The sequence below is a fragment of the Oncorhynchus masou genome, chromosome 19 (genome assembly GCF_036934945.1).
Source record: "Oncorhynchus masou masou isolate Uvic2021 chromosome 19, UVic_Omas_1.1, whole genome shotgun sequence".
Classification (NCBI taxonomy): Eukaryota; Metazoa; Chordata; class Actinopteri; order Salmoniformes; family Salmonidae; genus Oncorhynchus; species Oncorhynchus masou.
Genome location: NC_088230.1, coordinates 30232131 through 30256674, shown reverse-complemented (window position 1 = coordinate 30256674; position 24544 = coordinate 30232131). Strand labels below are relative to the sequence as shown.

At 43.6% G+C, this 24544-nt stretch overlaps 1 protein-coding gene across 2 annotated transcripts in view; it reads left to right on the top strand.

Moving 5' to 3' along the window:
* Positions 1-24341, top strand: part of ppp2r5a (protein phosphatase 2, regulatory subunit B', alpha isoform) — a 74656-nt gene extending 50315 nt beyond the window's left edge. For both annotated transcript variants that reach the window (XM_064925604.1, XM_064925605.1), the window contains exons 3-13: positions 7261-7362; positions 7496-7588; positions 19605-19735; positions 20499-20558; positions 21276-21384; positions 22095-22148; positions 22455-22505; positions 22651-22770; positions 23115-23242; positions 23632-23733; positions 24004-24341. In XM_064925604.1, coding sequence (XP_064781676.1) covers positions 7261-7362; positions 7496-7588; positions 19605-19735; positions 20499-20558; positions 21276-21384; positions 22095-22148; positions 22455-22505; positions 22651-22770; positions 23115-23242; positions 23632-23733; positions 24004-24256 — 1203 coding nt within the window. In that variant the 3' untranslated portion in view covers positions 24257-24341. The remainder of the gene's footprint in view (positions 1-7260; positions 7363-7495; positions 7589-19604; positions 19736-20498; positions 20559-21275; positions 21385-22094; positions 22149-22454; positions 22506-22650; positions 22771-23114; positions 23243-23631; positions 23734-24003) is intronic.
* Positions 24342-24544: the final 203 nt, after the last annotated feature.

Here is a 24544-nt window from a genome sequence, read left to right as displayed (position 1 = left end):
GCCTCGGTTTTTCGGATGACTGCCTTGCCTGGTTCACCAATTACTTTGCAGACAGAGTTCAGTGTGTCAAATCGGAGGGCATGCTGTCCGGTCCGCTGGCAGTCTCTATGGGGGTGCCACAGGGTTCAATTCTCGGGCCGACTCTTTTCTCTGTATATATCAATGATGTTGCTCTTGCTGCGGGCGATTCCCTGATCCACCTCTACGCAGACGACACCATTCTATATACTTACGGCCCGTCCTTGGACACTGTGATATCTAACCTCCAAACGAGCTTCAATGCCATACAACACTCCTTCCGTGGCCTCCAACTGCTCTTAAACGCTAGTAAAACCAAATGCATGCTTTTCAACCGATCGCTGCCTGCACCCGCATGCCCGACAAGCATCACCACCCTGGACGGTTCCGACCTTGAATATGTGGACACCTATAAGTACCTAGGTGTCTGGCTAGACTGTAAACTCTCCTTCCAGACTCATATCAAACATCTCCAATCGAAAATCAAATCAAGAGTCGGCTTTCTATTCCGCAACAAAGCCTCCTTCACTCACGCTGCCAAACTTACCCTAGTAAAACTGAGTATCCTACCGATCCTCGACTTCGGCGATGTCATCTACAAAATTGCCTCCAACACTCTACTCAGCAAACTGGATGCAGTTTATCACAGTGCCATCCGTTTTGTCACTAAAGCACCTTATACCACTGCGACTTGTATGCTCTAGTCGGCTGGCCCTCGCTACATATTCGTCGCCAGACCCACTGGCTCCAGGTCATCTACAAGTCCATGCTAGGTAAAGCTCCGCCTTATCTCAGTTCACTGGTCACGATGGCAACACCCATCCGTAGCACGCGCTCCAGCAGGTGTATCTCACTGATCATCCCTAAAGCCAACACCTCATTTGGCCGCCTTTCGTTCCAGTACTCTGCTGCCTGTGACTGGAACGAATTGCAGAAATCCCTGAAGTTGGAGACTTTTATCTCCCTCACCAACTTCAAACGTGCTATTTGAGCAGCTAACCGATCGCTGCAGCTGTACATAGTCTATTGGTAAATAGCCCACCCATTTTCACCTACCTCATCCCCATACTGTTTTTATTTATTTACTTTTCTGCTCTTTTGCACACCAATATCTCTACCTGTACATGACCATCTGATCATTTATCACCCCAGTGTTCATATGCAAAATTGTAATTATTTGTCTACCTCCTCATGCCTTTTGCACACAATGTCTATAGACTCCCCTTTTTTGTACTGTGTTATTGACTTGTTAATTGTTTACTCCATGTGTAACTCTGTGTTGTCTGTTCACACTGCTAAGCTTTATCTTGGCCAGGTCGCAGTTGCAAATGAGAACTTCTTCTCAACTAGCCTACCTGGTTAAATAAAGGTGAAATAAAAAAATAAAAAGTAAAAGGAAGTTGTCCTACGCCCCCTCTGTAAATTACTGCCAGTTGTGTTTATGCAGCACAGCATGAATATGATTTGCTCTGCCGGGTCACGATAGTTTTCAAAAGTCTGCATTTTCAAAACACAGACCCTCCCAAAATATTTTTTTAACATGTTTTAATAGAGTTCACCTTCTAATTAAACAAACAGACAATAAATACACGGCTCCACTCAGTGTTCTAGAATGCAGGAAAATGCGGGTCAGTTCAAGACAGTGCGATGTGAATACTTCGTTTTCTTTACCCTGTTTCATTATAATCACATGCAACAATCATTTGTAGTCTGAACAATATTACAGCCGTAATATGCTTGTAACCTACTCGACATTGTTGATGAAATACTAACACAATAGGAGCGTTGGAAAAATGACACGCTCGCCACGCGCATCTGATTAATGCATTATGAATAGGATTCATTTAATTTCATTATTTTACATTTTTAATTGTAACCACAATGTAACAAATAATTAAACTGTGGTTCGAACTTTAGCAAACAAGCTAGTGTGAAAACGTCAGCAAAACAAACATTGTCAACATAAATGTGCGCCTACTTCCTCATCTCCCTCCTTTGCGTTCTATTTTCTCCTTGTCAAAAAGGGTGCGTGCCCGAGCAAAGTAAACATTGCAGGACTCCGGTGCCCCTATTTTTAAAATTGTCATTAGTCTCTCTAGGTGATCAGTGCCTATGCAGGAGCATTTCTTGGGTCAGAATTTGATTCTGGCAACTGAATCCCCTTTCAGCTCAAACACTGGACATGAGTAAGACCACAGCACGCTGTGAGCTGAGCGTGTGCTGGGAACACGTTCCAAATGCCACTGACTGAGACTCCCGCCACATGCACCCTCCCCACAGACCGGCAGATGGAGTACCAGTGGTTTGGAGGGTTGATGAGACGTTTTGGATAATTGCAGCGAGTCTATTAAAATATTAAAAGCTTACTTATGTCATGGTCCATACACAATACAATGTTATGTCATGGTCCATATACAATGTAATGTCATGGTCCATATACAATACAATGTAATGTCATGGTCCATACACAATACAATGTAATGTCATGGTCCATACACAATACAATGTAATGTCATGGTCCATACACAATACAATGTAATGTCATGGTCCATGCACAATACAATGTTATGTCATGGTCCATACACGATACAATGTTATGTCATGGTCCATACACGATACAATGTTATGTCATGGTCCATACACGATACAATGTAATGTCATGGTCCATACACGATACAATGTAATGTCATGGTCCATACACGATACAATGTAATGTCATGGTCCATACACGATACAATGTAATGTCATGGTCCATACACGATACAATGTAATGTCATGGTCCATACACGATACAATGTAATGTCATGGTCCATACACGATACAATGTAATGTCATGGTCCATACACGATACAATGTAATGTCATGGTCCATACACGATACAATGTAATGTCATGGTCCATACACGATACAATGTAATGTCATGGTCCATACACGATACAATGTAATGTCATGGTCCATACACGATACAATGTAATGTCATGGTCCATACACGATACAATGTAATGTCATGGTCCATACACGATACAATGTAATGTCATGGTCCATACACGATACAATGTAATGTCATGGTCCATACACGATACAATGTAATGTCATGGTCCATACACGATACAATGTAATGTCATGGTCCATACACGATACAATGTAATGTCATGGTCCATACGATACAATGTAATGTCATGGTCCATACACGATACAATGTAATGTCATGGTCCATACACGATACAATGTAATGTCATGGTCCATACACGATACAATGTAATGTCATGGTCCATACACGATACAATGTAATGTCATGGTCCATACACAGTACAATGTAATGTCATGGTCCATACACGATACAATGTAATGTCATGGTCCATACACAGTACAATGTAATGTCATGGTCCATACACAGTACAATGTAATGTCATGGTCCATACACAGTACAATGTAATGTCATGGTCCATACACAGTACAATGTAATGTCATGGTCCATACACAGTACAATGTAATGTCATGGTCCATACACAGTACAATGTAATGTCATGGTCCATACACAGTACAATGTAATGTCATGGTCCATACACAGTACAATGTAATGTCATGGTCCATACACAGTACAATGTAATGTCATGGTCCATACACAATACAATGTAATGTCATGGTCCATACACAATACAATGTAATGTCATGGTCCATACACAATACAATGTAATGTCATGGTCCATACACAATACAATGTAATGTCATGGTCCATACACAATACAATGTAATGTCATGGTCCATACACAATACAATGTAATGTCATGGTCCATACACAATACAATGTAATGTCATGGTCCATACACAATACAATGTAATGTCATGGTCCATACACAATACAATGTAATGTCATGGTCCATACACAATACAATGTAATGTCATGGTCCATACACAGTACAATGTAATGTCATGGTCCATACACTTGTGTTTTCAGAATGCAACACATTTTTTGTGCTTTTTGTTGTTGTGCGGAACATAATTCTAAATTGTGCTTTAGCTAGGCTACATCTCCATGCACTGTTAGAAATGAGTGACGAGTGCTACATTTCTATGTAAACAGCCCACAGGCCTCGCAAATTCTCTCTAACACACAGACGCATGAACACTCACACACAGACATGTATACATGCGTTTGATATACACACACACTACTCCGGATTGTAGGGATTAGGTTACTTCTGCGAACAGTCGTTAGATCATACAATGGTTTTACTCTTCCTACAAGTGCCTTCAGAAACTATTCACAACTGTTTTTTTGCACAATTTGTTCTTTCAAAATGGGAATCAAATGGATTTAATTGTTTAAAAAAATAATAATAAAATAAAATGGGTCAATGATCTACATAAGTCCATTCAACTTATGTGACTTGTTAAGCAGTTTTTACTTCTGAACTGATTTAGGCTTGTCATAACAAAGGGTTGAATACTTATTGACTGAAGACATTTTCAGCTTTTCATTTTTAATTAGTTTGTAAACATTTTTAAAACATAATAACACTTTGACATTATGGGGGTATTGTGTGTAGACCAGTGACACAACATGTCAATTAAATCCATTTTAAATGTGAATACTTTCTGAAGGCACTAAGTAATCTCTTTTATTTGTGGTACCTAACTTTGAATGCTGAATTTAAACCGTTCTGTGAGTGTGTTAGTCAGGCCTTCTTTATATGTTGGACATTTTTCAGCGGACTGAACAATACAATAAAACTGCTTCCGTGCATCCAAGAGTACATTCAATTAGGCCTGTCCGTAGTTTCTAGTTTTTCAACAGAAACTTGTCTTTCAGTCCCAAGATTTTGAGGAGTGCTGCATCTCCCTCTTCTCTCCTTCAACCCTCCCTGTATGTTTGGATGGTTCTGTGGCTGTGTTCATGATAAAGCACCCTTACAGCAGATATCAGCCTACTTATCATCCCTCACTCAGCATATTAGTGGAGTAAACTGCTACTGTTCTCTGGGTATTAATACAATGATAGGAGACTTGTAGCTTTCATCTCCCTATATGCAAGGGAAGTCTCCCTCTGTTTCCTAGCTGCAGTGCAAGCTGTACACATCTACATTGGGAAAAAGATGTATAGCTGAAATTGTAATTCATTTTCTGTCTTTGTTTTGATTATAAGTTGGTATAACCTATTGATATGCAACCTGGTCACTCACTACTAATTTCCTAGATATCTTAATTTCTCTATAAAGGCCCAGTGGGCTAGTTATTCTGCAATGTATTTCACGCTATGTCTGTTCTGGTAGTGCTACCATAATGCTGTGTTGATTGCTGAATTGATGTGAAACACTTAAAGACCATCCTCAATGGGGAAATTTAATCATGTCCTAGCGTGGGGAAGGGCATCTAGAGGCCTGCACAGGCATGACTTTTAAGCCCTACCCATGCCCCCGACGTTCAGGCCCTACCCATGCCCCCGACGTTCAGGCCCTACCCATGCCCCGGCCCCGGCCCCATTGCTTCTGCCAGATTTAAGGCCCTGGCCGAAATCAGAAATAACTTCTTCCATTAGTAAATTCATTAGCTGCTCCTATGCCTGTCATTGCTCCCTATGTACAGCTCGCTCTGCATGCGCTCTGCCCATGACGCTCGGAGTCTGAGTATCCATAGCAACGGCTCTGCTTGGGCTGCTCTGCTCAATGAGGAGACAGAGAGCAGTTAGCTACTTTATGTCACTCTAAACTCAGACAACTCAAGTAACATTCTTTTCTTTGAAATAATCTCTCCTATTTTATATTTGATGAGGTTGAAGCACTTCTGACACAATGTTGTGATCTTAGTCAGATATGACTACTGTGCAGCACAGCACAAGCAACTGGCTCAACTTCAATATGTTAGTGATCAAATTAGTGATACCCGAGCCCTGCCCATACCCTAGTTATTGATTTTTTTATTTTTTATTAAACGGGCCCTACCCGATGTATAATCTTAAGGTGCTGTATCACATCCGGCTGTGATTGGGAGTCCCATAGGGTGGCTCACAATTGGCCCAGCAACGTCCTGGTTTGGCCGGGGTAGGCCGTCATTGTAAATAAGAATTTGCTCTGAACTGACTTGCCTAGTTAAATAAAGGTAAAATAAATTTTAAAAATTGAGGTCGGGTAGCAGAGCTCTAAGGGCATCCCGTTCTGATGTCCTGGGAACACCCATCATCCCAGGCATTAAAATGCATTGATTGAATTATGAGTTTCTACCTACCATTACAAATGTCTCCAAATGAGAACTTTCTCACCAGAAGTTGTGATGATTAAGAAGCGCTAGCTAGGCCTATAAGTTTTTGTTTTTTTACCCCCTTCTTGTGGTATCCAATTGTTAGTCGTTACTACAACTCCCGTACGGGCTCGGGAGAGACGAAGGTCAAAAGCCATGCGTTCTCCGAAACACGCGCATCCATCCCGGAAGCCAGCTGCACCAATGTGCTGGAGGAAACACCGTGCACCTGGTGGCCTGGTTTGCATGCACTATGCCCGACCCACCACAGGAGTCATCGGTGCACTATGATACAAGGATATCCCTACCGGCCAAACCCTCCCTAACCTGGAAGACTTTGGGCCAATTGTGCGTCGCCCCACGGACCTCCTGGTCGCGGCCGACTGCGACAGAGCCTGGGCGCGAACCCAGTGTCTCTGGTGGCACAGCTAGTGCCCTATACCACTGCGCCACCCGGGAGGCCTAGGCCTTTATCTTAATTTCTCTGACTAAATATAGGACACTTTTGAATCTCCTGATGTGGTCATATTACTGGAAAACTGTTTAAATAAGTCTGGGATAAGGAGGCTAGGACTATCATGAGGCTTTTAAGGAAGTCGACAGCAGCTAGGCTTTTGGCTATAAAGTTTTCCCTCAGGACATCAGCAAATCCACAGTGTGTAACTTTTTAATGTAGCCTAGAATTCTTAGACTTCAGTCTGTTACAGCGGGCCAAACTGCATTGGACATGAAATGCCTTAGGAAATATCATTCTGGTTATTCTTTCATGATGTATTGTATGAGTGGAAACATTAATGAATAATAAACAGTGTATTGTAATACCTCTTGTCTTGTAATATGTCTTGTGACCACCTGTTTAATCTTTGAATTTCATGTAGCTCTCCAAACCTAAGGTCGAAGTTGACATGTCCAGTGGGTAAAAGTTTGCCGTTTGTCCATGTGCTTTTGCGTCAGTTTTTTTTGTTGCAGTTTTAGTGTGTTCATGAAATGCCCTCTTGTTCACAGATCTGCACCAACATATTCCGGACTCTTCCGCCGAGTGAGAACCCTGATTTTGACCCAGAGGAGGACGAGCCTACTCTCGAGGCCTCATGGCCACACATACAGGTAAAACCACGTCACTTCAACTTGACCTCATCTTAACTCCACTTTTTTATTTTTTTAACACGTGTTCTACCTGGTATTATGCTCTATATGTATATTTTATTTGGCTCAGATTTAGTTCGTTGACTTTTCCCAGCTTGTCTACGAGTTCCTCCTGCGATTCTTGGAGAACCCAGACTTTCAGCCCAGCATCGCCAAGCGCTACATTGATCAGAAGTTTGTGCTGCAGGTAAGCGTCGCAATCTGATGTCACCCGTCAATGACCCTTATCCCCTCAGATTTCAGACCATTGTCAGTCAAAGGGCCACGTGACATCGCCTTCAGCAGGGGTGTGTGTATTCACTAGGAGGCAAACGGGCCAAAACATTGAACTTGTCCAATAAGACAGTCTTGTTTTCTGTTCTTAACGTTTTCAGTTGCATACACCCCTGGTTTGACAGTGTTGTTCAAAGCTATTGTATTAATTACCAAATATTGTAGAGACTTTCATTTTCTGTTGTTTACTGATGTCACTGTCGGTTCTCTGTGGAACAAAAAGGGTGCACACAATGTTATGTCACAATGTTATGCCAAACTAAGTGAAGTCAAGAAGACAGACCTGGTAGCCTTACAAGCCTCAGACTGCCTGCTTAACATCTTCTCTTCAAAAGACTCCAGTACAATACATCAAACACCAACCATGTTTGAATAATCATTTGGTAGATAAATCTGTTTTGTTAAAGAGGTCATTTTGATTTGGCTTTGAACAAAAGCGGCACTGATGTGCAATTCCGTTTTGCGCTCCAGAGCAGAAAGGTCAGAGTATGACCGACCGAAAACAATGAACATGTTTGATTGAGTATCTCTCCTGGCAGTTATCAAAGCCTGTTTTTTTTTCAACATTACATCCTGTGAAAGTTTGGAGAATAACATTTTACAAAGAGTACATTTCTTCAGTGTTAGTCTCAGTATTTAGCCTAGCTTCTCACGGGCACATATGCCCTGATCCCAGATTGCCCGAGTATGTCTCAATGGTATTTCACCATCTTAACGTCCCACCTTGGGTCATATTCATTTGGCACCAAAAGGTAGAAAACAGACTGAAACTGGAAGAGACAACCTGACATTTCCGTTACAAAAACGTTTTGCTGCGGTGTGCCCTAATGAATACGACCCCGTCTCACCCTTGCTGGAGCTCTTCAGCGGTAACCTGCTGGGGCTGTGCCGTGCGTATTTATCGAGCCGTCCTCCTCTCCCTAGAGCGAGGGAATAAACGGGGACGAACGCTATGGCCTGGAATGTTGGCTGAGCTGCAGCATCCGAGGTGCTCTGGCTGAGTTTCCATGATGCGAGTGGTGTCGTGGGGAAGCTTTAAATAGCACCCTATTGTTTACTCTGTTGGAAGGGAAAAGGGGACTGTGGTCGGAAAGAGGCTGGTGAAGGGGTCGGGCTAAGGGGGGACAGAGGACAGGCCCTGTTTTTTTCTGTGGTTTTATTCTCAGTGCTCTCTCCTGTTTCTCTGTTGGAGACAGACCTTGACATGGGAGAGGGACTGTACAATCAGTTCACATGGGAACGTTAGTGTATTTATAGCCGAATGTATTTCATTTCATCAGGTTGAACTGTCAGGACATATTTTATGTATAGTTATTTATTAGGGAAATTGCACTCTCTATGAATGTAGTAGTCTTTGAAATTGTGTAGTACGTGCAGAGGGGAAGGAAGTACAGCCCTGTCATTACCAGAGTTACGGAGGTGTTGTCACCATAGATCGGCTTCCTGTCGCTCTACTGATGCTGGACAAAAAACTCCTCTCAAAACATCCACATGAAAGCCTTAGGTGTCGTACTCTCCCAAATATTCAATCAGTTTGAAGATATTAAAGCATAATTTTAAATGTTTCCAGGTGATGTACATATTGCGGCGGGCACTGGTTTTTCTCCCAGTTACTGAATGCCCACTAAAGAATGGAATACCTACAATTGTACCATGATATTTTATTAGAAAGCTCTCTTTTAAAGTGTTTTGATATTTAACAAGGAAGCCTTTGAGTCCAGATCTTATGTAGCCTATGTTTCTTGTCTCTGGATGTGTCACAGATAGTCATCATGCAGAGCTCATTGTGTGGTTAGTGGCTGCTGCTGTGGTATGATCAGAATGACCATGTCAGCTATGTGCTTGTCAGGGCAGGGGGACTGGGAGAGGGCCTGGTGGGACAACATGGCAGGGGAAACACTCAACACATTCTGTTTTGACTGGCTGACTGGTTGGCTGACTGACTGGCTGGTTGACTGACTGGCTGGTTGACTGACTGACTTGCTGAAGGCAGTGAGGAGTTATTCTCACCAGCCCCGCCCATATCCTGAAACAGAACAAACCCTTTGCTGTTGAACAAGGCTTCTAGTCACTTGAAAAGATGCTTTGCTAGAACTGAACTGAACCCTATTGTGAGTCATGCATTCAAATTACAGTGACACTCTCTCTGTTCCCTTGTTCCTCGCTTTTTACCTTCTGTTTGAACCTATATCTGTCTCTGTATACTGTGTATGTCTGCGCAAGCACAAAATGTTGTACCCTTAAGTAGTGTTAAACAGTGTTGCCTCTGCTTCCTGTATATAATACAGGTTAGGCTACTGACTGTAGAAAGAGGCTGTTTGCACAAGTCTAATCCCAATCATTAGATATATGCTGTGAATCCATTAAGCCCTGTGTTGTCAAAACAACAATACTTAGTGACAGAGGTCTCTCGACCTCCGTACGTTCTCTCTATGTTCTCCCCCTCCTAATGCATGGTTAGCCTGTCCAGGAAGAGCTCTCTGTGAGGGGTCTGGCTGTGATGGTCTCAAATGGCACCCTGTTCCCTATAGGGAATCCCATAGGGCTCTGGTGGAAGGTAGTGCACTGAATAGGGTATAGGGTGTTATTTCTGATGCAGCCCGCATCTCCGATTGAACTATTCTCATCCAGGTGGGATTATTATTAAATGGCGCCGTCACGTCATTGGCACGCAGCGAAAGGAAGAGCGCTCCAGGGGGGCTGTTTTTACCTTTGAGCACAGACTGAGGCTTAGCCGGGGCAGAGAGGAAGAGCGAGGAAGTGCTGGAGGTCACAACCTCCCCGTGGATACACCCCAATTATTTACGTAGCTACTTCAGACCCACTTCCTCCCTTCCTCCCTCTCTGACTTCTCAATCAACATACTGCACACAACTAAAGTGTAGACTGTACGCGCATTACAACAAGCCCGTATTAAAAGTCTGTCTGTCTCGAGCTCAAATGCATGCATGCACACGTGCATAGTGTGTACACACAGCGCACAACGGGGTGCGACGATTGCTTTTCTGTCACGTAGTGTCAAGCTCACCTGACAACTGAAAGGCATTGACATGCACTGTTTCTTTTAGCTTCTCTCAGAGAGCTGCACATAAACAGACAGGATGAGGATCGGCCATTTTGTTTATGCACCATTCTCCTTCCATCCCGATCTCAGTGGGTGTCTGTGTTTTGTAAAAATAGTGACCTGTTCTGCTTCCCTATCGATAAAACTGGAGGTACTTTCTTGGAGGTTTAGCAGAATGTCGCTCTTTGTTTTGCTGCTTTTATCTGCAGCAGGAAGTAGCCTTAGACCTGCAGAGAAAATAACTACCTTGAGTGTAGCTTTTAGAAACCTTTTGGCTTCTTCTGAAAAATAGTAATTTCAGTTCAACCGTGACTCATCAGTAATGACCCTTTTGCAGAGAAAATTGAAATTGTTGGAGGTTGGATGTAACAATAGCTCTGTCACAGTGGCAACAGCTCTGGTGGAGATTCCTGCAGTCAGCATGCCAATTGCACGCTCTCTCAACTTGAGACATCTGTGGGATTGTGTTGTGTGACAACTGAACATTTTAGAGTGGCCTTTTATTGTCCACAGCACAAGGTGCATCTGTGTAATTATCATGCTGTTTTAATCAGCTTCTTGATATGTCACACCTGTCAAGTGGCAAAGGAAAAATGCTCACTGACAGGGATTTAAACAGATTTGTGAACAACATTTTTGTGCATATGGAACATTTCTGAAATATTTCAGCTCATGAGACATGGGATCAACACTTTACATGTTGTGTTTTTGTTCAGTATATAATGTGATTTAAGATTATCTCCAGCTCAGGGCTCCAGCTATGCAATTTGTTTGCTAACTTGCTAGCTTGCAAGATCAAACTTCTTGGTTACAGCAGAGACAATCAACCCCATGCTGGATCAAAATTGTTAAATTGTTTTCTGCGTCCAAAAAACATCCCTTGTGTGGACTGCCGGTAATATTGTATACCCCTTTATGGTACAGGAACAGTATGAAGGTATGACCATTTGAATACCACCCAGCCCTACAGAACACAAACCTGGTCAGAGCTGTTCTACATCTATAATGTCTCGTTAGCTAGGTGGTTAGACTCTGTTGGCTTAGCTTGTTAGCACCAATAGTGTAACAGCCCTCTACTTTCAGGATATTTTCATCATTCATACAGTGAAACGTATCGACTGACTGATGACGAACATACAGTACTGTGTCCCTCTGGGAGCTTTGTCTCTGAGACATCATAGGCTCTTCTTCGATGACCCTGTAGAACAGAACAATTCGCTCCGCTCCCAGACCCCAGTGCTACTGTAACATAACAGACACAGCAGATGTCAAGTTCAGGACAAAATGCATTAGCCTCTGGGTGAAATCCCACTGGTCGGGTCTTGATGATCACTGATGGTGATTGAATATTGACCCTGGCCCCGGGCCCCCTGCATGGCTGAATCATAGTCTTGTCCGGGCCACGTTCCAACACTACCAAGCAACATCCTTATCTATGGCCTATTTCCTTGTCCTCGCTAATTTGAGCAGGCTTGATGGATGCAGGCTAGGTAGCATTGCAAGAATAAAGGTGAAAACAGCAGTTAGCTGTAAATTAGCTTCCTCCATTTGGAGTGATGACATAAGGTCATACAATAGGTTAAAGGATATTAAGAGTATTGGGAAGCAGCCTAGTATCATCTGTGTGTCTGCAACAGAGGAGTCTGCTGCCTCGGTGCCAAGCTGGAGTAGGGCTGGACTGTAAACGAAGGAGTCTGCTGCCTTGGTGCCGGGCTGGGGAAGGAGGGCTGGACTGTAATGGAGGAGGCTGCTGCCTTGGTGCCAGGCTGGAGGAGGGCTGGACTGTAAACGAAGGAGTCTGCTGCCTTGGTGCCGGGCTGGGGAAGGAGGGCTAGACTGTAACGGGAGTCTGCTGCCTTGGTGCCAGACTGAGGGAGGAGGGCGGGACTGGAATGGGGGCACTACTCTGCTGGAATGGCAACCCTGTCATTGTGGTCCTGGCAACTTCATAAAATGACGAAACCCACATTTGAGGAACTGGCCAACATCCGCACTAGCTAGGCTATTCCTCTGGGCTCAGTGGCATGTTCCACACCGCTCCTCTCCTTTAAACAGTAGCGTTACAGTACTGATCACTGATACCAAAATCGCTCCTCTCCTTTAAAGAGCAGCTAACATTACAGTACAAAGGACTGATCCTAAACCGCTCATTTCCTTTAAACAGCAATTTCCCCACCCACACGACGCCATACACGTGGTTTGCGGATGTGAGGCCGGTTGGATGTACTGCCAAATATTCTAAAACAACATCGGAGGCAGCTTATTGTAGAGAAATTAACATTAAATTATCTGGCAACCGCTCTTGTGGACATTCCTGCAGTCAGCATGCCAATTGCACACTCCCTCAACTTGAGACATCTGTTGTGTGACAAAACTGCACATTTTAGAATGGTCTTTTATTGTCACGAGCACAAGGTGCACCTGTGTAATGATCATACTTCTTGATGTGCCGCACCTGTCAGGAGGATGGATTATCTTGACAGAGGAGAAATGCTCACTAACAGGGATGTAAACAAATTTGTGCTCAACATTTGAGAGAAGCTTTTTGTGCGATTGGAACATTTCTGTGATTTTTATTTATTTATTTCAGCTCAGGAAATATGGGACCAGCACTTTACATGTTGAGTTTTATATTTTTGATCAGTGTGTATATACAGCACCAGATAAGATATAATTTGATTTATGTCTGTTCTTGGCTCTGATGACTAGTAGGTAGTGGCAGGTAGCCTAGCGGTTAGCGCAGTAACCGAAAGGTCGCTGGTTTGAATACACGAGGTGAAAAAGGTCAAAGCACTTAACCCTAACTATCACCAGTGGCACTGTACTATGGCTGACCCTGTAAAACAACACATTTCACTGCACCTATCTGGTGTATGTGACAAAACATAATTCTTTGTTGTAACAGGCATATAGTTGTCACATTTGGTGATAAAAACATAGTAAGTTTTAGTTGAAACTGTCTTTAAATCATGTTTATTTAATTTTTATACCACCCTCTGTAGTTATGACTGGGACCTCTGTATGTTTACGCTGCTATTTGTTCCTATACATTGGTTGGTTGTTTAGCAACGAAACCGACAGGTGCGGCAACTATGGGGTGAAACAGATGGGGTTGGCTTAAATTGTTGTAAAATATATTGTCTCTAATGTTTATTGAAAATATAAATAAATGAGCTCTTATTGTCTCTCAAATGCATCGTGACAGTTGTTTTAATATTACTGATTGTGGCTTCTATCAATGTAATTGTCTGCTTCTTTTCCAATCCCACATATACAGTGGGGCAAAAAGGTATTTAGTCAGCCACCAATTGTGCAAGTTCTCCCACTTAAAAAGATGATTGGCCTGTAATTTTCATCATAGGTACACTTCAACTATGACAGACAAAATGAAGGAAAAAAAATCCAGAAAATCACATTGTAGGATTTTTTAATGAATTTATTTGCAAATGAGTATTTGGTAACCTACAAACAAGCAAGATGTCTGGCTCTCAGACCTGCAACTTCTTCTTTAAGAGGCTCCTCTGTCCTCCACTCGTTACCTGTATTAATGGCTCCTGTTTGAACTTAGTATCAGTATAAAATACACCTGTACACAACCTCAAACAGTCACACTCCAAACTCCACTATGGCCAAGACCAAAGAGCTGTCAAAGGACACCAGAAACAAAATTGTAGACCCACACCAGGCTGGGAAGACTGAATCTGCAATAGGTAAGCAGCTTGGTTTGAAGAAATCAACTGTGTGAGCAATTATTAGGAAATGGAAGACATACAAGACCACTGATCATCTCCCTCGATCTGGGGCTCCACGCAAGATCTCACCCCGTGGGGTCAAAATGATCACAAGAACGGTGAGAAAAAAATCCCAGAACCACACGGGGGGGCCCAGTGAATGACCTGCAGAGAGCTGGGACCACAGTAACAAAGCCTACCATCAGTAACACACTACGCCGCCAGGGACTCAAATCCTGCAGTGCCAGACGTGTCCCCCTGCTTCAGCCAGTACATGTCCACGCCCGTTTGAAGTTTGCTAGAGAGCATTTGGATGATCCAGAAGAAGATTGGGAGAATGTCATATGGTCAGATGAAACCAAATTCAAACTTTTTGGTAAAAACTCAACTTGTTGTGTTTGGAGGACAAAGAATGCTGAGTTGCATCCAAAGAACACCATACCTACTGTGAAGCATGGGGGTGGAAACATCATGCTTTGGGGCTGTTTTTCTGCAAAGGGACCAGGATGACTGATCCGTGTAAAGGAAAGAATGAATGGGGCCATGTATCGTGATATTTTGAGTGAAAACCTTCCATCAGCAAGGGCATTGAAGATGAAATGTGGCTGGGTCTTTCAGCATGACAATGATCCCAAACACACCGCCCGGGCAACGAAGGAGTGGCTTCATAAGAAGCATTTCAAGGTCCTGGAGTGGCCTAGCCAGTCTCCAGATCTCAACCCCATAGAAAATCTTTGGAGGGAGTTGAAAGTCCGTGTTGCCCAGCAACAGCCCCAAAACATCACTGCTCTAGAGGAGATATGCATGGAGGAATGGGCCAAAATACCAGCAACAGTGTGTGAAAACCTTGTCAAATGTTTTCTGTAAGTCACCTGTCTCATTGCCAACAAAGGGTATATAAGAGTATTGAGAAACTTTTGTTATTGACCAAATACTTATTTTCCACCATAATTTGATAACGAAATGAATAAATTCATTAAATCCAACAATGTGATTTTCTGGATTTTTTTTCTCATTTTGTCTGTCATAGTTGAAGTGTACCTATGATGAAAATTACAGGCCTCATCTTTTTAAGTGGGAGAACTTGCACAATTGGTGGCTGACTAAATATTTTTTTGCCCCACTGTATATGCCAATTATTTGACGATCCGACCGCATTCTGTCCCCTATCAACATTTTATTTATTTTGTAATATTTTTTTAACTTTTGGCGCCATAGAGAATTACATAAGAAAGTAATCAAGACGACTAGCTTGATTTAAGCTTCCGCCATGTATATCTCACTAGGTCAGGGTATTTAAGCCTCCATATATCCACTAATTCCAATATATCCATGACATTCATGATTTCCTTAAGTACCTGAGGGTGATAGTGCGATGTCCTTTATGGTTCCATAGAGGTATTTAAAACCGTATTATAATCTCCCACCATAATAATAGACTCGTGTTGCTTGTCGGGTTGATAAATTGTTATATATATTTTCAAAGAAGCGTGGATCATCATTATTTGGACCGTATAGGTTAAGAACCCATGGTCCAATAACATTTAAAATCATCTACCTTGAGGATCTGTTTGGACAATTTGCACAATTTAATTAATATTACTGTTAATTAATATTGTCATCCCTTTTGAGTTTCTTTGCCCATGGGAGAAATATATTTCGCCCCCTGTCCTTCTTCCACAAAACTTAATCTAAAATTGTTGAATGAGTTTCCTGTAAACCAACAGATTATGTATTCCTTCTCTTTTAGCCAGGTAAATACTGATAATAAGAAAATACTATCTGCTAAGACATTACAATTATAACTGGCTATACTTATTTCACTAATTACCATAATGAGACAAGTTTCAATTCCATTTATCATAATATATGTTTGTAAACATACCATGATGATTGTCTATATAGCTGTACCATGATAATTGCATTGCTACTATGTAAACCTCCAATTGGTCCCAACTATTCCACCTACTAAAACCCCTCCTCTTCCCGAGTTGGGTTGTCATCCCAGTGACCGGTAGACCACCCATGATCCCATGGCCCCCGAGAGACCAGGACCCCTCCTTCGAAAAGAGCACAGTGCCACCCACAGAGCATAAGCAGATCAACCGATAAAACTCGCTGGCCATGGCAGAACACTGACATTCCTGTCTTGCAGGAAATCACGCACAGAACGAGCAGTATGGCTGGTGGCATTGTCATGCTGGAGGGTCATGTCGTCAGTGAAGAGCACTTTTTGCCAGTCCTGTCTGATCCAGCGATGGTGGGTTTGTCCCCATAGGCGATGTTGTTGCAGGTGATGTCTGGTGAGGACCTGCCTTACAACAGGTCTACAAGCCCTCAGCCTCAACTCAACCTAATGCGGACAGTCTGATCACTGATGGAGGGAATGTGCATTCCTGGTGTAACTCGGGCAGTTGTTGCCACCCTGTACCTGTCCCGCAGGTGGGGTGTTGGATGTCCGGATCCTGTGCAGGTGTTGTTACACGTGGTCTGCCACTGCGAGGACGATCACCTGTCCGCCCTGTCTCTCTCTCTGTCTTAGGCGTCTCACAGTACCGACATTGTAGTTTATTGCTCTGGCCATATCTGCAGTCCTCATGCCTCCTTGCAGGCTGACTACACTGCTCACATCGCGTGCATTTAGAAATCTATGTTATTCAATTATTGCACCCACACTGCTCGCGCGCGCCAACGAGCGTCTGCGATGCCAAGGGCTAAAATAGAAGTCAATTCTATTTCTGACGCAGATCATGCTGCAAGTCCTGCCTCTCCCATCTCCTCATTGGTTAGAAGCAGGTACCCACGTGCCATCACCTCATTGGTTATACCCACGTGTGTGACCGAAAGACGAATGAGGTCAATGACGGTAAGCACCTAATTTATGAAAGTTGCCAATTGCAATAAAAAGTCAAGAGAAGAAAAGGTCTGGAAGGAGGAGAGATGACTAGGAACGATTTGGTTGACCGTTTTATGTGTGGATTAATTGTCGGAGTAGAGGACCTTGTGCATTTCAGGTAAAATAACAACTCAATGTTTATATCACAGGACAAATTAGCTAGTAACAGCAAGCTAGCTAAATGGGACAAATTAGCTAGCAATTGCAAGCTAAATTGCCATAAATGTTTAATGCTTTTCTACCTGTCCCCAAATTAATGTCATTGGTTCAGAGTTTGTTTTGATGTTTTAACCTGCGTGTCGTGATCGCGTTTGGTATGGGGGGGACAAAATACCTTTATACACTATGGCGCATGCGCGCAGACGGTTTGGGTTCTGTGTTAGGCAGGTTCACGCAGATGAGCAGGGACCCTGGACATCTTTTGGTGTTTTTCAGAGTCAGTAGAAAGGTCTCTCTAGTGTCCTAAATTTTCATAACCGTGATCTTAATTTGCGTACCGTCTGCTGTTAGTGTCTTAACAACCGTTCCACAGGTGCATATTCATGGGAAACAGTGTTTTAAACCATTTACAATGAATATCTGTGAAGATATTGGGATTTTTACGAATTATCTTTGAAAGACAGGGTCCTGAAAAGGGGACATTTCTTTTTCTGCAGAGTTTATTTGTAATAATGTAGGTAGTTTATGCAAAGGATTGTTACCTCTTACCAGTATTGTCATTACAAAAGTTACATTTTGGCAAGCAATTATTATTTTAGCCAACAATTATTGTGATTCATCCTATATTGTCCCTCACATCTTTACAACAGTTGTGGGATACACACACACACTCAACCCCTTTCTCCCACAAACAACCATATGCTCAACAGTTGCACCATCCCAGACTCGAGAAAGGTCTTGATTTACGAATGCATATACAGTTGCAGCTGAATGAGAAGGCCTGCAAAATTGATAAACAGCCAGAAATGGGGAGATTTGGTTAACCATTGTCACATCCTAGGTGATGGAGGTCAGATATACCCCTTTCCCCTGAAACACCCACACATGTTCCCCCGTAGTGACCATATTCACAAGCATCTCTGTGCAGTCAGACCTTTTGATTTTGTGCCACCACATGGCCACAATAATATGCCCCCTCTCTGAATGTTCGAGTGTGACCCCCTCCTCATGGGTTACTGCAGCTGGTGTTGCCAGCACTGCCACTGCCTGGGTGGGGGCACCCCACCGGAATCCCTACCGGCTAGGTACAAGGTTTTCATCAGCAGCTTTTGAGAATTTCCTTGTATATTATGCTCTCCCACCAAGGGGCTTTTTTGCTATCTATTTGTACTGTTCGTTTCTCTAGTTAGTTTTTTGACATGAATAGTTTTTGTTTTCAAGATTAGTATTGAATTGCATGGCCTCTGAAGGCACATGTGACATACAATATGGAAATAATCTGTTGTACCTATGTAGGAAAAAAATTGTTGTAAATGATTTTGTCTTGTAAATGACTTTAATTAAATTTCCAATATTCTCGAGTAATGTGTTTACCAATTATTTGATGGTCTGACCTCATTCTGTCCTCGATCAGCACTATTTAAATGTTTGTTGCCAGCGAAAATAACAAGGCAATCAAGACGACGAGCTTGATTGAACCTGTTCCAAGTAGATCTCACTAGGTCAGGGTATTTAAGCCTCCATATGTCATGTCCACTAGTTCCAATATATCCATAATATTTGTAATTTCCTTAAGCGCGTGAGGGTGATAGTTTGTAGTGTGATTTACTTTACGGTCTATTGAGGTACTTGAAACCGTATTATAATCTCCCACTATAATAATTGAGTCATGCATTGCCTGTAAGCTCGATAAATTATTATATGTATTTCTAAAGAAGCGTGGATCATCATTATTTGGAACATGTAGATAAATTAGCAAAATCTCTTTATAGTCCAATAGCATATGTAAAAGTATCCGCCTTCCTTTCGTAACGTTGTCAAGTAACTCATCTATTGACAATTTTGGTAAGAGGGCCTGGGTATGGCTTTGCTTTAGGTGCCTTTGCACCGCACCTGTAAAATAGAATTGAGTTGAGACACCACTGTTACCATAGAGACACAACCCAGTCAGAAACAAAACTTTCGATTCTAGGTTTGAAATGCTTTGAAATGACACTGGGAAGCAAGGAAATAACTTTTTGCTCTTGCTCTCTCTCCTCGCTCTCTCTCTCTCTCTCCCCCTCTTCTTTGACCTTGGCAGCTCCTGGAACTGTTTGACAGCGAGGACCCCCGGGAGAGGGACTTCCTGAAGACGGTCCTGCATCGGATCTACGGGAAGTTCCTGGGGTTGCGGGCTTTCATCAGGAAGCAGATCAACAACATCTTCTTGCGGTGAGTGAATAGTGAAGTGCCCCTCTTGTTCACAGGAGCAAACAGTGGGGCCTCCTTCGAAGACACACAGAACCACACAGGTATCCGTCAAACTGAGTTCAACCCCCCCCACCCCCACTGCAGCTCGGCACCTAAAAAGTCCATGGTCGTATTCATTAGGGCTTATCGTAGCAAAACGTTTTCGACTGGAATAGAAAAGTAGCGTTTCTCATTGGACAAGATCATGATTAACCGCAACCTTCCCCGTGTTACTGGGAGCCCACTCCTGTCAGTTGACTTCCCTCTTCTTTATGTCTATGCCCTGGCTGAGAAGGGGAACTGTCCAGCTTTCTGTCTATTCCCTGGCCGAGAAGGGGAACTGTCCAGCTTTCTGTCTATGCCCTGGTTGAGAAGGGGGGCTGTCCTACTTTCTGTCAATGCCCTGGTTGAGAAGGGAAACTGTCCTGCTGTGATCGTTTCCCTGGCAGGCTTTCCTAACCAGGTTCTTTCAGGCAGCAGCAGCTTGGGGACAACTGGTATAGATAGATGGGACATGATCAAGCCTACGTCAGAGCCACAGTACAACTGGTGTCAGTGGCTGAACACATTTCACAGGTTTTACACATGCTATGATTCGACTGAACATCGATGTTAGCAGAGGGGGCCATCCTCATGCACTGTCTCTATCCCTCTCTCTCTGCTCCGTTGTGTCCTATCAGAGCCAAATGCTCCTCTACTCAGTGTGTAGTCATTTGATTGTGATGGTATGTTTGTGTTCTGGTAGGTTCATCTACGAGACTGATCACTTCAACGGAGTGGCCGAACTCCTGGAGATACTGGGGAGGTGAGTTCAGAGGGGAGGTGGTGGTACTCTGGGGGAGGTGGTGGTACTCTGGGGGAGGTGGTGGGATGCTGGGGGAGGTGGTGGGACGCTGGGGAGGTGAGTCCAGAGGTGGTGTGGTGGGACGCTGGGGGAGGTGGTGGGACGCTGGGGGAGGTGGTGGGACGCTGCATCAACATATATTGTTATCAAGCACCTTTGACTCTGGCAGCAGTGGCACCGCGAGCTCAAGGAACTAGGACATGCAACCATTTACACTCGTATGCCAGAATATCTCCATTTGAGCTAATATACTCACCACTACATGAGTAGGTCCCTTTAGTGTTGCTACAGGCTTTTCTGCTGTTAGCTCCCCATCCCCACAGAATTCTGGGAAACCCAGTCACACTGCTGACCTCTGCCTTTTCCACTTTTTGAGTTAAAGGACGCAAGTGGCTCTTCCTGTTTAGTTTTATTTGTAGAAAGTGTTCTTTTGTTCCAGCAGTGAAATGTCTCTCTGGCTCTAGCTATGAATAGGCATCTGCTTCTCAGACTGCCTACCCTGCTCTCTGTGTCCTCAGCTATTCTGGATATGGGGGGGGGGGGGGTTCTGTTGGCTGCATCATCCATACTCTTTGTGTGTGTGTGTGTGTGTGTGTGTCTCTCATGCATGTGTGTTTGCTAATGCTTGCTTCTCAAGGCAATGAATTGCATTGAAGTGTTGTTTTTGTCTATCTGCAGCATCATCAATGGCTTTGCACTGCCATTGAAGGCGGAACACAAGCAGTTCCTGATGAAGGTGCTCATCCCCATGCATACCGCCAAAGGACTGGCCCTGTTCCACGCACAGGTAACCAAATGTGTAACTGATGCTCAATTATGTTATGAATCCATACGTGTTAAGAGAAGAGGTAGAACTAGGATTGGAACTGGAATGAGCATCTCCACCCTATCTTGGAAAACTACATGCCGAATGTCCCCTCCACTTCCAAAATTCAAAATATGCTAAATCATGATTTGTCCAAAGCACCGGAACTAATGCTGTTGGTTATCTCACACGGCCCGTCATATCAGGACAGATCTATGGTACCATTTATGTTTACGTGGTCTGTCTACGAGAGATTACCAAATTCCTAATACCAGATTAATAAATATCCCATTTTGAAGGGGTTGATTTGAAATACTCACTCTCACTAGACAACAACTCTTCTCTTTTTAGCAGCTATCTAAATCTGAGAAATGTACCTGGCATAATGTGGGTTTTGAAAGGAATTCTAGGTATAAGTTCATACAATATGATATGGTAATTAGCCTAGCTACCCATTTTGTCCTGTCAGTTCAGGCTTTGTGAACAGTAGATGACCTAGATGCCTTGTTAATCATAACTCTCATGAGCTGAAGTGAACTGCGCTCTGAAAAAGCCTTGGATAACAGTGCCATCTAGTGGCCGTAGAATGAACTTGAAAGCTCTGATAGTATTGTGTACAGGACATACCACATTGGGAACGTTTCTGTTAACAGTAAGTAAATAATATGACTACCTGTTCTGTTTCCTTTTAGCTGGCCTACTGTGTCGTCCAGTTCCTGGAGAAGGACCCCACCCTCACAGAGCCGGTACTCTAACCAACTAACATTCGACACGTTGTTCTGCCGTCGGGACACTAGGTTCTGCTCTCCCTTGGAGTTGTAGGAATGTTGTTGTGTGCTAGGAATCTGTGCACCTTTCATGTAGGGGACAAACAATGTTAGCTTTCTCAAGCAAGTTTGAGTCCAAAATCATGAATAGTTCATATGGTACCTAGCCAGATGGCATGTAAAATGCTGCAGCACTATCGACCTATGTACAGTACTGTAGGTTTGTTGACTAAAGACAAAGACAAAAAACAACTTGGAACTTAGTGTCATCTGTTCAATCCTCAGGTGATTCGGGGACTGTTGAAGTTTTGGCCCAAAACCTGTAGCCAGAAGGAGGTATGTCTGTCATGACTGGTAGATGACACCGAACACGCTAACAGATGCTGTATCTTGTATACCATAAGTGTGGTTCTGAACAGTTTACCTGGTTCTCTTGAACATATGACTTCCTCATGTGTCTGTTGTTTCCCACCTGTCCTAGGTGATGTACCTGGGGGAAATGGAGGAGATCCTGGATGTCATTGAGCCCACCCAGTTCAAGAAGATCCAAGAGCCCCTGTTCAAGCAGATCTCCAGATGTGTGGCCAACCCCCACTTCCAGGTACAGTCTTGACTTCCTTGACCTTCAACTTACTTTCTGCTCCTAGTGGAGCAAATGGCATCAATAAAAGTGCGTCTCCAGCTAACCCTGATCTGGGACATTTTCTTGAGTTCGTTTCAGGTGGTTCCTCATACAGTACATTAAGGCTATTTCTGCTCCTCCATTTACTGCTACATGTACTTTTTTCCCTTTCATTTTTCATAATGACCTCCTCAAGGAGCTTTCCTGCACTTCTCTAAATGGGTTTTCAATCTGGTAGTGGAGCTGTGAAAATGGCTGCTCTATACGTAACATGTTCCTGTCATTTACTGCCAGCCCGACTCATTTCTTGTTGATCCCAACAGGTAGCGGAGAGAGCCCTCTACTTCTGGAACAACGAGTACATCCTGAGCCTGATTGAGGAGAACATTGACAAGATTCTGCCTATCATGTTTGGTAGCCTGTACAGAATCTCCAAAGAACACTGGAACCCGTACGTATGCCACTCTCCGGTTCTCAACTCATTTTTTTATTTGACCTTTTATTTAACATGGCAAGTCAGTTAAGAACAAATTCTTTGCCCCTCAGGGTAAAGCATTAACAAGCAACGCCATGCTTAATACTGAACTCTCTTACCTATATTTGGCGTAGAGGTTGGGGTCTTATGTTATCCCTCTCTAACTAGCTATGTACGTATGACAAAATGGTCGTGTCTCCAGATATCAATGTCATGTTTCCTCCAACATCATGTCACTGAAAATCCAAAGGAATGTTTTTCCAGTTATTTAATCTCAACATTGCTACTGTAGGATTGACTGAGAGCTGGTAAATATCCTCTGGATGTATTTAAGTGCGATACCATTGTCCCCTGTGTGTTTCTAGGACGATTGTAGCTCTGGTCTACAACGTGCTGAAGACCCTGATGGAGATGAACAGCACACTATTTGACGAGCTGACAGCCTCTTACAAATCAGACAGACAGCGGTGAGTGAGCTCCCTCCAGCTCCTATATTCGTTCTTGTTCTGCAGCCCGAACAAAGTGTTCACAAACTATTACAATAACTAGTCAGGTATAATTTATGAAGCGTGGAAACAATGCTGCATGGTACAACACACTGGATTACATAAGTTCTGTTAGCTAGCCCTTTTCAAGGACAGTCGGGTCTGACAGCGTCTTGTGTGTGTCCGTGCGTGACGTGTGTGTCCGTGCGTGACGTGTGTCCGTGCGCCCGTAACGTGCTTGTGTCTCTCCAGGGAGAAGAAGAAGGAGCAGGAGAGGGAAGAGCTGTGGAAGAAGCTGGATGAGCTGAAGCTGAGCGACGCAGCGGCTCTGGTGCAGAACAACAGCCACGGGCTCCAGAACGCTGCCCAGAACAACAACAGCAACAACAACAATCACCAAGAAAACCAGGAGAAGGGCACGGCTGTCATTGCAACGGACCATGAAGACCCTGTCGTCGCCATGGATACCGCAGAGAATATCAAGGGCGTCAAGACTGCCAAATGACACAGGACTCCATTTTGTACTCTGTAACGGTTTCCAGGCCGTCTGAGAACTGTCAGGGAGGGGCTTGGGGGTGATGGGGAGGAGGGGCTTGGGGGTGATGGGGAGGAGGGGCTTGGGGGTGATGGGGAGGAGGGGCTTGGGGGTGACGCGGAGTAGGGGCTTGGGAGTGACAGGGAGGAGGGGCTTGAGAAACTAGCCACACAAAAAAAAAAAGAGATAAACCTCATCAGTATGTTAAATCTATATACAGTAAAACTACTTCAAATGCCAGAAATTCTCCTTTGGCAG